Source organism: Periplaneta americana, chromosome 3 (assembly GCF_040183065.1).
Source record: "Periplaneta americana isolate PAMFEO1 chromosome 3, P.americana_PAMFEO1_priV1, whole genome shotgun sequence".
NCBI lineage: Eukaryota > Metazoa > Arthropoda > Insecta > Blattodea > Blattidae > Periplaneta > Periplaneta americana.
The window spans coordinates 51661422-51675040 of record NC_091119.1 but is presented as its reverse complement, the minus strand read 5'-3'; the positions used below and the strand labels follow the sequence as shown (position 1 = coordinate 51675040).

Sequence of the window (13619 nt, the reverse complement as noted above, 5' to 3'; positions counted from 1 at the left end):
GAGGGAACGGATCGAACCTGGACCCAACGATTACAATGCTCTGAAAAATGTTGTATGCAACTCTCCCTTTAAAAGACTTAAAGCAGACTAATCAGTTTTGTCACACCAGCAAACTTGAATCATATCATAACGAGAGATTGGTTTACATTCCTACTTTCCATATTATGGAATAGTAACAAGAACTATGATTGCGATAGTGGGCCATAATTACAACGTGAAAAGAGATGTAACTGGCTCCAGACTCCAGTACCCTAAAGTCACTAAACGATGGGTAGAAAAGAAAACATATAGCAGGAAGGAAAACGCGTGGAGAGAAGATATACAGAGAAATGTGTTGGAAGTAGCTCGTGGTTATCAACTACTGCAATTCGATGATACACATGTTTTAGAGTTGTCTCAAACATAGCCCCAGTGCCTAAACCGTGTGACTCAACAACTATGGTGCAATAGAATAATATAAACCATGTAATAATTTATTGCTGACGTGAGATAAACACGTATCTGTAGTCCCTTCATAACGAATATTTCACGTCTCACATACATTCACTCGCTCAGTGAAGACGTTGACTTAGGTTATAATTGATCAAAATATTAAACCTTTTCAGTTCGAACCCTTATCAGACCCAAGTCGTTCTAATCACAGAATGGAACAGAATGCATTGTACATGGGATTTAAAGTGGGATAGAGTTTGGGTAAGTTATTATTATTATTATTATTATTATTATTATTACTATTACAGTATATGCATGTGATAGGTCCTAAGTGAGTTAATAATAACTGACTGTAACATATGAATATGTATTTACTCGTTCTACACCACTGTATGTCAAACGGAACTACAATGCAGTCTTATGAAGCGATCAGTGGTTATGACATCAGAGCTTGCAGTAAGACCTTTAATATTTCACAAACTAAAAGGCGTAGAGAGATGAGACAAACACCGTTGATCTAAGGATTACTTAGGTAAACATCCTATAATATAATCAAAATTTCGAATTTTATCGCGGACTGCTCCTTTAATCACACCACCATTGGCAGTAATGTCAGAAAGACTATTCAGTACATTAGGTACCATAGCTGATAAAAAACGAAGTAGGCTAGACCCAGAGCAAGTTCGAATGCTAGTCTTCTTAAATAAAAATCTCTATTAAAGATTTCTGCTTTTTTTTATTGTCCCGATAGAGTTCAGTGTTTAGTGTTTTTATTAACTCTTAAAATAAACACGTTTTTATTTTGCTTAATTTTTGGAAAGAATATTGTGTCCCTTTCCTCGATACTTGTTTCAATTTAAAAAAGGTTTTGGGCATTTTATTATTAAATTAAACCGTAGAAAATGTGAACTGTTACTCAAACATGTTGAGAAAACGAAAATGAATCTCAAGACTCAAGAGTTTTAATTATGTACTTCATTTACTAAACTTCATTTGTATCTTCTTAATGAATATAGGTCTAATTTTTGAAAACTATATTCTTAAATTTGGATTTCATTAAACACAGAATTCAGAACTTTAAACTTTTAATTTGAAGTTAAAGTTTTTTCCTTTTCTTCTATTTTTATTCTTACATGAAGGAATCGAGAGATTCGAGAACTTTCCAGGATTAGGATTGAAGAAAATTTAGAATTCATTCGACAACTAGAAATGTGCCAAATTTTTTAGTTTTAGAGCAACTTATCAGCTGCATCAGGGAATGCATAAGAAGGGGAACCTACCTGTTGGATCTGCTACTAAGATCAAATATGACACATGCAACAGATAAATTCCCCTTTCCTTGTCTTCCTTGATATGGATGTTTTTAAGTCTATGACATAGTGGGGGGGGGGGGGAACTTGCACTATACTGAACACATATATGAGGAAGAGGTGAAGGTTCTAGAATAACAGTGTGGTTGTTAACAGGGCCGGGCAAAATACTGACATCCAAGTATTTGAAATACAAATACAAAATACTTCAAATAATTGTATTTGAAATACAAATACAAAATACTTTAAAAAAATTAACCAAAATACATTTGTATTTCAAATACTCGATACATTATATAGGCCTAAAGAAATAAGAATATTACTGAAAATCTAAAATATTATATTAACATTAAAAGTATTTTTACCACGAAGTTTTATATAAACACTGTAACTGAACATTCTTCCTTTTCCCAGTCAGCAATGAAATTATGCTACATATGAATAATTACTGCTCCCTTTCAAAACAACCAATTCCTCAAAAAGTTCCTCAGATAAGGATCCCCATGCTTGTGAATGAATAAATCCAGCAAAACAGAACAGTCTTTCTACAGGCGCAGAGGAACACAAACTTGTATTATATTTGTAAAAGCTTGTTTCACTGTTGGGTAATTCTCTAGAGTGCACAGCGTTGTCCCTTTGCCATTGAAGAATTGTATGAGCTCATACTCCACAGCAGACAAGTTCTTTTCTTTTTGCTTTTCAAAGTCTGTTTTTCCTTGAGTTGAAAACATAAAAATTGTTTTCATCGTCTTCCTCGTCTGAACTGATGAAAGGTGTAGCAGAGAAATGCTCAGTTGATTTCACACACATATTCTGTATCCTCTTCTTATCATTTGGCAAGGCAGTGTCAGGTAGCCATCTCATCTTCAATGATGGGTGGAAGAAGCTGCCAAAGTAGCTCAAATTGCTTCTGGGATCAGATAAAACATAGCTTTAAATCTTGATGAAAGCGAACTTATTAGGATTGGAGTTACTTGGAATAGATAGCGTAGATTACTAGGTAACAGAATATGTAATCTGTTTTTAAGAGAATTTAATGTGGACAAAAGTTGGCCGTAATAGCAAGTTTTCTCATTTTGCATTAAATCAAGGGCTACGGCAATGGGTTTCAAAACTGCACAATATTCTTCAAGGTACTGAAACTCAACATCTTTGAAGATTGGCAATCCCAGTTTTTCACATATACTGTTTATATCATGTTTGAATTGCAATATTTGAGAGATTGAGTCATAAAGAGAATTCCATCGAGTTGGGCAAGGAAACTTTAATGAATATTTCAAGACATCAGATATAATTTCTGAGTATTTGAATCTCCTAGACGCATTCCATAATGCTAAACATTTAGCAAGTGTTGGGTGATGGATCCTTGATGCTGTTTGAGATTTCTTCATGGCATTAAGAAAATCAGTTGTGGCAAGAAAACTAAGTGTATGGTTAGCACAACTGAAATGGGCAGGCAAATAAGACAAAAGTTCATTCTTCAAATTCAAATCCAAAACTTGAAGCACAAGAAGAAGAAAAAAGTATTTTGAGTATTTGAAATACAAAATACATCAATTTTATGTATTTAAATACAAAATACTTTCAAAAATCCTTACAAATTACAAAATACAAATGTATTTCAAATATATGTATTTCAAATACTGCCCAGCCCTGGTTGTTAAATACTCGCCTGCAAGGGAGATGAAATTGAGCTGGTAGTAATCCATTGTACCAGATGACACCAGAGCCTGAGCCACAATGCCAGAGAGTGCACGACCAAACAAATAAGCAGTTCTTGTGTGACTGGTGACTTTTTGATAGTGTTCCCTGTCCACCTGAGCATATATGTATGTGTAGTAAGCAACCTCTGCTGCCATGAAGAAGCCATAGAACACCTCCATTATCTGCCAATGACATAAAAGGAAAATGTAACAGTTTCTTGCTTTCAGATATGACATTATGTAAAACACAAATTTGGATGAATTATTTTAACTTTCTAGAACAATATCATATCAATAACTCCCGTAGTACAAAATAAACTATTTAATAAATAACTATCTCTTACTTATGACTAGGCAGCGCATTTTCGTTCCCAAACATACAGAGGATCGAGTAGTTTCGTCTGGTAGCTACATCTGTTACGTCACGTGGATATGTAAGCAAGGTCGAACTGCAAGCAGGTACGCATGGGGCCATTAAATAATAATGATGTAATGTATTATAAATATGCCCCTGTACCGTCATATGACGTAGAAACAATATTCTCTTAGTTTAAACAAATATTATGTGATGTTCGTAAAAGATTTGCATTTCATATAATAGTATACAATATATATTATAGAACATAATATTAAACACGATACACATTAACTGTAAATACTCTATATATAATATATTCAATTAATTCATTTAACGAAATCAACTCCGTTATGGTGAACAAAAACATATGAGCCGTTCAGAGCAAATGTGGTGTAAGTCAAAATTGGGCAGTTATGTTTAAAGTAAAAATGCTGAAAAATACAGCACAAAGTAGCAATTAATATGAGCTTCTTGCTATCCACTGACTACTAATAGCTTAAACAAATTGAATATTAATTGCTACTTCGCGCTGTATGTTACAGAAAATTTAATTTAAGCCTCATTATCCATTTTTGACTTACACCACTTCTGCTCTCTGAACGGTTCATATATTATATTCTGAGATTATGAAATTCATATCTTTTACTATAACTGCCAATAAAACTTTGTTTAAGATAAGAAAATGTTCTTCCTACGTCACATGACGTTACAGGAACAAAATAATAATAACAAAAATCAATATACAAATTATCAATATTTATATTTTACACAATATATACAAATAATTCGTTTATCAAAACCTATCTCGTTGCAGTGAACGAAAACATATATTCTGAGGTTATGAAATGCAAATCTTTTACAAACATCACATAACATTTGTTTAAACTAAGAGAATGTTGTTTCTACGTCATATGATGTTACAGGGGCATATTTATAATCTATTACATCATTATTATTTAATGGCCCCATGCGTACCTGCTTGCAATTAGACCTTGCTTACGTATCCATGTGACGTAACAGATGTAGCTACCAGACGAAACTACTCGATTCTCTGTATGTTTGGGAGCGAAAATGCGCTGCCCACTTATGTATGGCATTGTAAAAGAAGTTATAGTAACCTCAATGTGCCTAATCAGTTGACAACCTAACTATTCCTCATGTTAGATTATGGCATCTCGTTTATTTGATGATGTTTGATTACTTAACATTAAGTAGTAATGGTTTTTAGTTTTTTTGTTTCTATTATTGTCATTATCATCATCAGTGCCATTCTCACCACCACCACCGTCATCATCGTTGTTGACCACTGTCTCCACCAAACCATAACCATCACAGTTATAATCATTAGGGCTGAAGAAAAGTATTGGTAACAGGGTAGTAAATAATTTTTATATATATTGTTTACAAAATGCGTCATGTTGCCGGGTATATCTACTATGTGTAAGGAGCAGAGAGAGAGAGTGAACATCCGACTCTCCTCAATAGTAAACCTGCTTAAGTGATGTGAGGTTGTATCAGAATCCAGACACAAAAATCCAACAAGGAACAAATAATAAGAGGACTGAATATATTCAGAACGTGGGGAAAATGTGTTTGACTTAAATGATACTGATATTTTTTGTAAATTTAATATTTCTTTCGAGTTACTTAATTTCAAACACAAATAATCCTGTAAATGTAAATTCTATTATGAGTTCATTCATATGGAGTGGACTGTACAAGCAGCCGCTGCCATAACTAGTCACGCGTGCACACAAGCATTTTGTAAACACAGAGCTCTACTTATGATGCAACATAGCCTATAACCAATACTTCTTTTCGGCCCTATTAACAGTAAATTTGCGTGTAAATCTTGATTTGCTCAAGACAATGTTTCCATCAAAACAATATGAGGCTAATGCTTTCTGATTTATATACTGACATTCTCAAACTTTTTTCTCTTGAATACCTCTTGCTCAACATACTGAATTTGTTTAAGGGGTTAGGTACAGCTTACAGCAGTAAAAGTTTTGGAAATATTCACCATTTTTTTCCTCCATTATTGTATCTTGTACAATAATGAAAATTGGTATGTGTAAAACACTGTCCTTCTGCTAAATGAAAAAATATATATATATATATATATATATATATATATATATATATATATATATATATTTTTACGATTTAAAAAATTATATTTATATATATATATATATATATATATATATTTTTTCAAAATTAAAAATGGTTGCAGTTCACTGTGCAGTGATGAAGCGTTTCCTTCATAACTCATAAACTTGTTAACTTTTTCAGGTTCTCTCTCTTTTATTTTATTGCTGAAACTCATAATTACAATATCATGCTCTTTCAACTACATTCCTTAATATATAATATTTTTTTATTATTTTGTGTTAGAAGAAAATACTGATATTTGACCCTTTTTTAAATGAATTTATTTTTTATCAGACAATCTATCAGAGGTAGAGGAGTGATCTTGCATCATATTGTAGATATGACATGCATAAATACACACAAAAAATTTCATCACAGAATGTTGGATAGTTTTTGAGTTGTGTGGGAAATGCTTCATTACTGCACAGTGAACTGAATTTTGAGAGAAAAAAAAAAAGAATGTTGTTGTTGTTTTCTAATGCCAGGCATTGGACAATAAAGTCATTTGACCTCTTGCACTCCAATATTAAAAAGAATGTAAATATTTTTTTTAATCGTAAAAATATATATATATTTTTTCATATAGCAGGACATGTCCTGGGCTCTTGTCCGCACGGTGAAGTACTCCGTAACTCACGACACCATAGAATTCGTTCGATGATCGCCGAACAGTTTAGATCAATAAATTTTCAAGCGTTCGAAGAAATTCACGGACTGGCAGACAATGGCAGTACAAGAAGAATAGACATGACTGCCATCCCGCCAAATAACAACAGTGGCTACATCATCGATCCCACCGTTAGATTTGAAAAACAAAAGAGCCAACCTGAAGATGTAAATAGGGAAAAAAACGACATTATGTACGTACCGTTCCATATTTCATGGACAAATACGGTCTACAACAAATTGAAGTAATAGGCCTTATGGCTGGAGCACGTGGAACTATTCCCGGTTTCTTCTTCCAGACCTGGCAACGTTTCGGCCTACAGAGGAAGGCAATTGATAACATCGTTCTTGCAGCTCTGAGAGGATCAATATTTATACTCCGCAACCATCTATACGGTCAACAATGATCTTCAACTAATTAATTAGTAGCTACTTATTTATTCAGTCATTTCTTGTCATTGTTGTAAGACTCCCTTCAACTTAAACATACTGTATGTATATTATTTATACTTCCAACTGCCTATTGCACAATATGCTCTGTCTTTGTGGCAGCCTGTTAATACAGGGAGCTGTTATCGTTTAGATAAATAAATAAAACACATACCAATTTTCATTATTGTACAAGATACAGTAATGGAGCAAAAAAATGTTGAGTATTTCCAAACTTTTACTGCTGTAAGCTGTACCTAACTCCTTAACAGAATGAATATTGCGACTGCATACAGTATAATCACCTGCATTATCAGAATACTCTTCCCCCATATCAGAAGGCTCCATGTAAGGACTGCAAATATGCCATCCAGAACAATGACAGGCTTGTAGCGCAGAAGGTCTGTCACCAGGAACACAACCACCAGCTCTGCCAGGTATGCATATGTGCCAACAGGGAATATATCCTGGTTCACCTATACAACACATATTACAATACAATATGTTTATACGTCTTTTATGCTCGACCATGCCGAAATGTAGTAATTATACACCTGGTAGCGGTCCTTTAATGCATGTCATTAAAGTACACCTATTCATTAAAGTTCAGGTTTTCGATTATTCTCGGATATGCAATCGAAAGACGAGGGAAACGTCACGGAGGTTGGAAATCCAATACTGTCGCAAAAGGTTATGTTCTGTTACTATAATAATTAGCGTTAATTGTAAATAATATTCAAATAAATTCAATTTGTCATCTCGTTTTTCAATTCTAAATCAATTTCCAGGTTATATCAAACTTAGTTCACGTTATTCTCTACATTACATCAAGGTCAATGACATTATTGTTCCTCAGAAAAAATCAATACTTTCGCGTCTGCGCACATCTCACAATTTACGAGCTATGAACAAGGTCACTTCTGATCTTCTGTAAGATACAAATAAAATGAATACTTCTGAATAATTTCAAGTTAGATATATGGTCGAGCATAAAAAGTCGTATGAAACTAGCCTATAATGGTAATTAAGATGCTCGTATGAAAACTATGAAACTCGCTTGCGTTCGTTTCATAAACAAACATCATCGTGTCTTAATTACTACCGTTATAGGCTTGTTGCATAATGTACTATTATGCCTGTCTGTCTTTCGACCACACCTGTAGGTAAATTTTCCTTTCTGTTACACGATAGTTTGTAAATACAGGTCTATCTGACCTGTTCTTCAGCTTGTATTATCATAATCTTAAATACAGCACTTTTTAACTACAGTATTTTAAAAAGTTTCGTAAAAGCTGTTATGGCAGACCAAAGTGGATAGAAAGAGAACAAAGAAAAGGCGTAGACAGAATAGGGATGAACAACTGAGAATGATTTTTGAAAGGAAGAGGAATGGATGTTAACAGAACAAACATATGAGTACTAGCTAGAGATAAAAATAAGTGGAAAATTCTTTGTAAAACCTCTATACGTGATGGTAGAAGAGGATGAAGTGAGTAAGTCAGTGAGTAAGCAAGCATGTAAGTAAATAACTTAAAGCTATACATTTTAGAACATATTATTGTAAAGACTGTTAACAACATAAACCTTCAGTAGAGAAATTTTGGTCATCTGTTGTAAAATTTGAGTATTCTATCATTCTATAACATTTCCCAATAAAAAATTGTTTAAAGCAGCTCCCAGCTGTCAAGTTGTTACTATCTAAGATTCCTGGAATCAAATCAGGCAGAAGGTGATTTTTAATGTGACTATTACACTTTTACTACGTCACACTACTTTTGACCAATAAAACAGTATGAAAGGACGTCTTTCAACCAATCATGGCTGCTTATCGCACAATTTTATCGCGTCCCTAGCATTTGTTTAATTTTATCGCGTCCCTAGCATTTGTTTATTTTTATCACTACCCTAGCATTTGTTTCTTTGTTTGTCAACATTTAAACTGCACTGGTCTGGACGTCAAAAAACAGTAAATTACAAACCACTCCAGTCGATGCACAGCAGTTTCAAATATGACTCACATTGGCATTCAAGAACAAGAATTATTAAAGATCACTGGTCATATATGAAGAGCACCATTCGGAAATCCTGAATAAGTTGAGGGATACACCATGTACATCAACGAGTTCACTTCTTTTACGCACACGTCCAATATAACATCAACTGAACCATCAACCACTAAAACATTCAAATTTGAAAACTGTACTTTCAATAATTGTTTCTTTTAAAATTATTCATGTTTATTTTTTATTTCATCATCATTAATTAAAACGTTTCTTGTTTATTTCATCATCCCTAATTAAAACTTTTCTAACACGTGTTTATATTATTTAGGTTATGTTTGTTATAGCTTCTGCTACCGTATATGATATTATGGATAGTCACGTATCAGAGATTGTTTAATACTAAGATTTGTTGAAAATCATCTGTCAAGTGACGTTGATTACTGGGATCGGGAATGCAAATGTTTTAATAAAAATGAAACTGAATCAACAAAGCCTTCTTGACTAGTAACCATCCACAGAGTTCAATGAAGATTCCATAGCTGGCACAACTGATAACAAGAAAACATAATCATAAAACACTACTGCCATCTAGGGTAATGTTGAGATGGTACAATAATACATTAGAAGACAGTTGTATTTTCGTAAGCCAATTAATATTTTATTGTATTGGAGTAGTTTGTTACTTCTAATCTTGGGAAAAACGTAATACGGCGAACGCAAAGCTCCGCCCACGTCCCCTTTCCACTTTTCCCCTACAAGCTCACCACACACACCCTAGCGGGAAAGAGTGGAAATAGGGGTTTAGGGTGGGGTGACATCTAGTGTAGGGAAGTGGAACAAAAAGAGTAACGACATCTACTAAGCAAAAGAGGAACTTCGTCCTGTCAGTCTCTCCCTCTCTCTCCTTTCTCTCTCCAGCCTCTCCTCTGTTCCTGCTTCATGTCTCTCTCTCTCTTTTTTTTTTTTTTCTTACGACTTCGCAGGAGGGGAGATGCGATCCGAGAAAGTTCGTAACTAAACCTAAACGCACGCTTTTTGATCACGCTTTAGACCTCTCGGCTACCGAGGCGAGTTGGGGTAGAAGGGAAAATGCATCTATTTATGTTTAAGGGAACTGCCATAACGTATTGTAGAAGGGGACAATGACGAAATAGCGTGGGTAGAAACTGGTGGGCTTGTGAATGTCGCTTGGTAGGGGTTGACTACGGGGGTGGCATAAGTGTTAACGCGCGGAGCTTCATTGTGTCCGTGTCCAACTTCGTGTACAGACGTAACCACGTGTAGTGATGATCCGTACCGAAGACGTGTACTTCTTCCTGAAAATGAACTGGGAGAATTTGAAGGCGGATACGGTAAGGTACTGTGAGGAGCATGGACTACTTGCTAGTTATTACGAGTGTCCAACCCGTGGGAAAAAAAGACTATTGTGTTACTTCGAGGATGTGCAAAGTTAACAGGTGAGTGTTGTTTAATGAAAACCACATTACATTGTGTTGTGTTATGTCAGTACATGTTATGGACAGTTGTCTAATGCGTATTGCATTGTGGTTGTGGACAGTTGTCTAATGCGTATTGTCTAATGCATATTACAATGTGGTAGGCAAACCACATTACAGTGTGTTGTGTTGTGTTGTGTCAGTACATGTTGTGGACAGTTGCCTAATGCATATTGTCTAATGCGTATTACAATGTGGTAGGCAGTGATCCATCGAAGCGGGACAGATAGTAGAGAGAGACAGTAGAGAGAGAGAGCATGCGAGCGAGGTGCCGAGCGGAGCGGGTGGGGATAACTTCCCCTACTGGCGTTCGCCGTAATACATTTTTGCCCTAATCTTTAATAATTTCTTCTAATCGTGTAACAGTCAATTAAATTCCACTCGAGTTTTGATTTTCTCTAGATAAATCAAACCCTCTAGTGAGATTACTGTTGATAAAAATCCTTACAATGACCACTTTAGGAAAAGAAGTAGATGATATCGTCATCTTTTAACATTATGGAATTATCCAACACATTTACAAGATGAAATTTTAAAAATTTCAGGAGATCTATAAGATTTCTTATAGGAACATCATTTAAAATATTTATTTACCTGTGCTTGTGTGAAGTTCTTCCATTCACCAAGAAGGTAGTGTGTAACAAATGGCTCAGATGGGCGAAATTCCTTCACAGCACCAAAAACACACAGAAGCAAGGATATTCGCAGCCAAGTTTCCATCTTTAAGCGAAGCGGCAGTTTAGATTTCAGTCCTACAAAAATAAAGAAACAAATTGTGTCTTACTATCTCGTCAGTGTATAGTAATCCCATATACTGCATAATAGAAATTCTGTCCAGCAAAACTTCATCTCCATTATGCTAAACTTAATCTAATGCAACAATTTATATTCAAATGCTAAAGTCTTATTTTATTCTCAGCTGCTACATAATTCATATTTTTATTGTTTAATTTCTCTCAAAGTAGACAAACACAACTGCATATAAAATATTCAAAACCCATAACAGTTTTCAAAATGTCTATTTCATAATTTACAACGAAAATCAGACATTTTAATAATTGAAAATTTGTTACTGGTGGTTAAATTACGAAATAAATATATTCAAAAAATGATAAGCGATGTTTTTAAATTGATGTAATATACTGACAAAAATAGTTTGGAAACATATTGGTAGTGGATGCATACTTTACTAAGCACTTCAAGGATTGTAAGATTAATCATTTAAACAAAAATAACAGACAGTTTTGGTATTGCTAAGAAACTCAAACCGACAGAAAACTGAACCGGTATTCCATTACACTAAATTAACATGTGTGATAGCTGTTTTTAAACTAAACCTATAGTCCCGTCGCTCTAATTTCCGGCAGCCAATCGCGTTGCAGGTCGGCTACATTTAAACGTGTGCGTCTTGTGATTCACTGAGGAAGATGTTATTAATTTCTTAAGGCTCGATAAATACTCAATATAATCGCCCGCCATTTTGGCTCTTTTGTTGGCGTTCGCAGAAAGCACACGAAGACGTTATTTGCCGCTCAATTATTTGTTGAATTACAGTGCGTTTGATTTATTATCATAGGAGCTACGACATGATCATGTTTAACGGTGTGGCAAATAGATTCCTCGTATGGTAGCTCGGCAACGATAGAACAAAAATGGCGAACGATACTACCTACCTAGACTTTACAGAGCCTTGACTTCCTAAGACGTAAGTAAAGAGGAGGAGTCACGCCGGGAATAATAGCGTCGCGACTATAGATATAAATTCAATATAAGAAAAAGAACATATTCCAGTAGAGACAAACTTCTTCCTACATTTGTAACAGTATTGTCATTGACTACTGATTTGTAAGACAATTGAATGAAGACAGAAGTCTGATAAGAAATTACTACAATTTTTTTCTTTCACAATCGAGCTTATGCAACAAGTCTTGAAAGTTCAGTAACACAGTGCGCATAAAACATTTACATTTTAATGACATTTGCATTGAGCTGATAACACTCTAAAACCAGCAATTAACAAGTGTAACTAGAAACTTTACTGTTCAAGGTTAGCAGGTAAGGAATGTTAAGTGAATGCTTCCGCCTCTATTAGTACCTGTTTACAATGAAAATAAGACTGATATCAGATAACTATGTCATTGATTTTCAATACTGAAGGCCTGCATTTAATTAATCATGGTGAAATCGAAATAACATTTTTACTGGCCAAAAATGGTACTGGAGTGGGTTTCCTCAGGGATTCGTCTGCCATAATCTCATCATTTCTCTATTATGGAAAACCTCTGTTTAATACAATCTTTCCAAGAGTATTACCAAGATAAAGGGCGGGCCACGACAACATCTAGGATATTAAATGCCATTCTCATAACACTAATGAACATGAGAAGAATATTTATGACAGCTCAAAAACATTTACAAATCATGGAGAATTAAAGCACATGAAAATAGTTCACCTTAAATGTCGTGTATAGAAGAGAATATGTCATACGTCCACCATTCAGCTGGAGACACTCCTGAGCACAACTGAACACATTACACACTGTTTGATGACACATGTTAGCTGGAATGTCAGTAATGGCATAGCGAATATTATTCTTCGATGCAATCACATTGGCTGATCGATTCATTGAACAACAAAGTTTTACTTTTTGTCTTGCTCCAAAATAAAAAAAATAGGTGAATAAGTTATTACTAATATGTGTGCCCTAAATCTGAACTTAAAATCCAAATTGCCCCATCACGTAATGTTTTCCAAGAAAATTAATCGAATTTTTTATGGAAAAAAACCTCTTTTCTATTTTTCACTGCTACTGGTAAAATTACAATACACTAGGGATTCAAAATGCCTCATAATACTTGAAAAATGTGTATTGGATACAAAAATGATGTTACATAGTTTAGAACACAACAACAATAAAAATATTTCATGCATATAATGAGAAAAAACTCGGAATTTGAACTTATATTTAAAGGAATTTTCTGAAGGACTTCTGTTTATAACTAGATCCGGGACTGTATTTTACAAGGAACTAACAATAGTCTGCAAGCATGCTGGACGATGATCTTCA

The 13619-nt window shown here is 34.5% G+C and overlaps 1 protein-coding gene across 4 annotated transcripts in view; it reads right to left on the bottom strand.

Annotated features, from left to right (window-relative positions):
- LOC138696021 (folate transporter 1-like) overlaps positions 1-13619 on the bottom strand; it is a 106975-nt gene that overhangs the window by 55854 nt on the left and 37502 nt on the right. For all 4 annotated transcript variants that reach the window (XM_069820498.1, XM_069820501.1, XM_069820499.1 and 1 more), the window contains exons 2-4: positions 11146-11303; positions 7358-7528; positions 3415-3628 (exon numbers count right to left, since the gene is read on the bottom strand). In XM_069820498.1, coding sequence (XP_069676599.1) covers positions 3415-3628; positions 7358-7528; positions 11146-11271 — 511 coding nt within the window. In that variant the 5' untranslated portion in view covers positions 11272-11303. The remainder of the gene's footprint in view (positions 1-3414; positions 3629-7357; positions 7529-11145; positions 11304-13619) is intronic.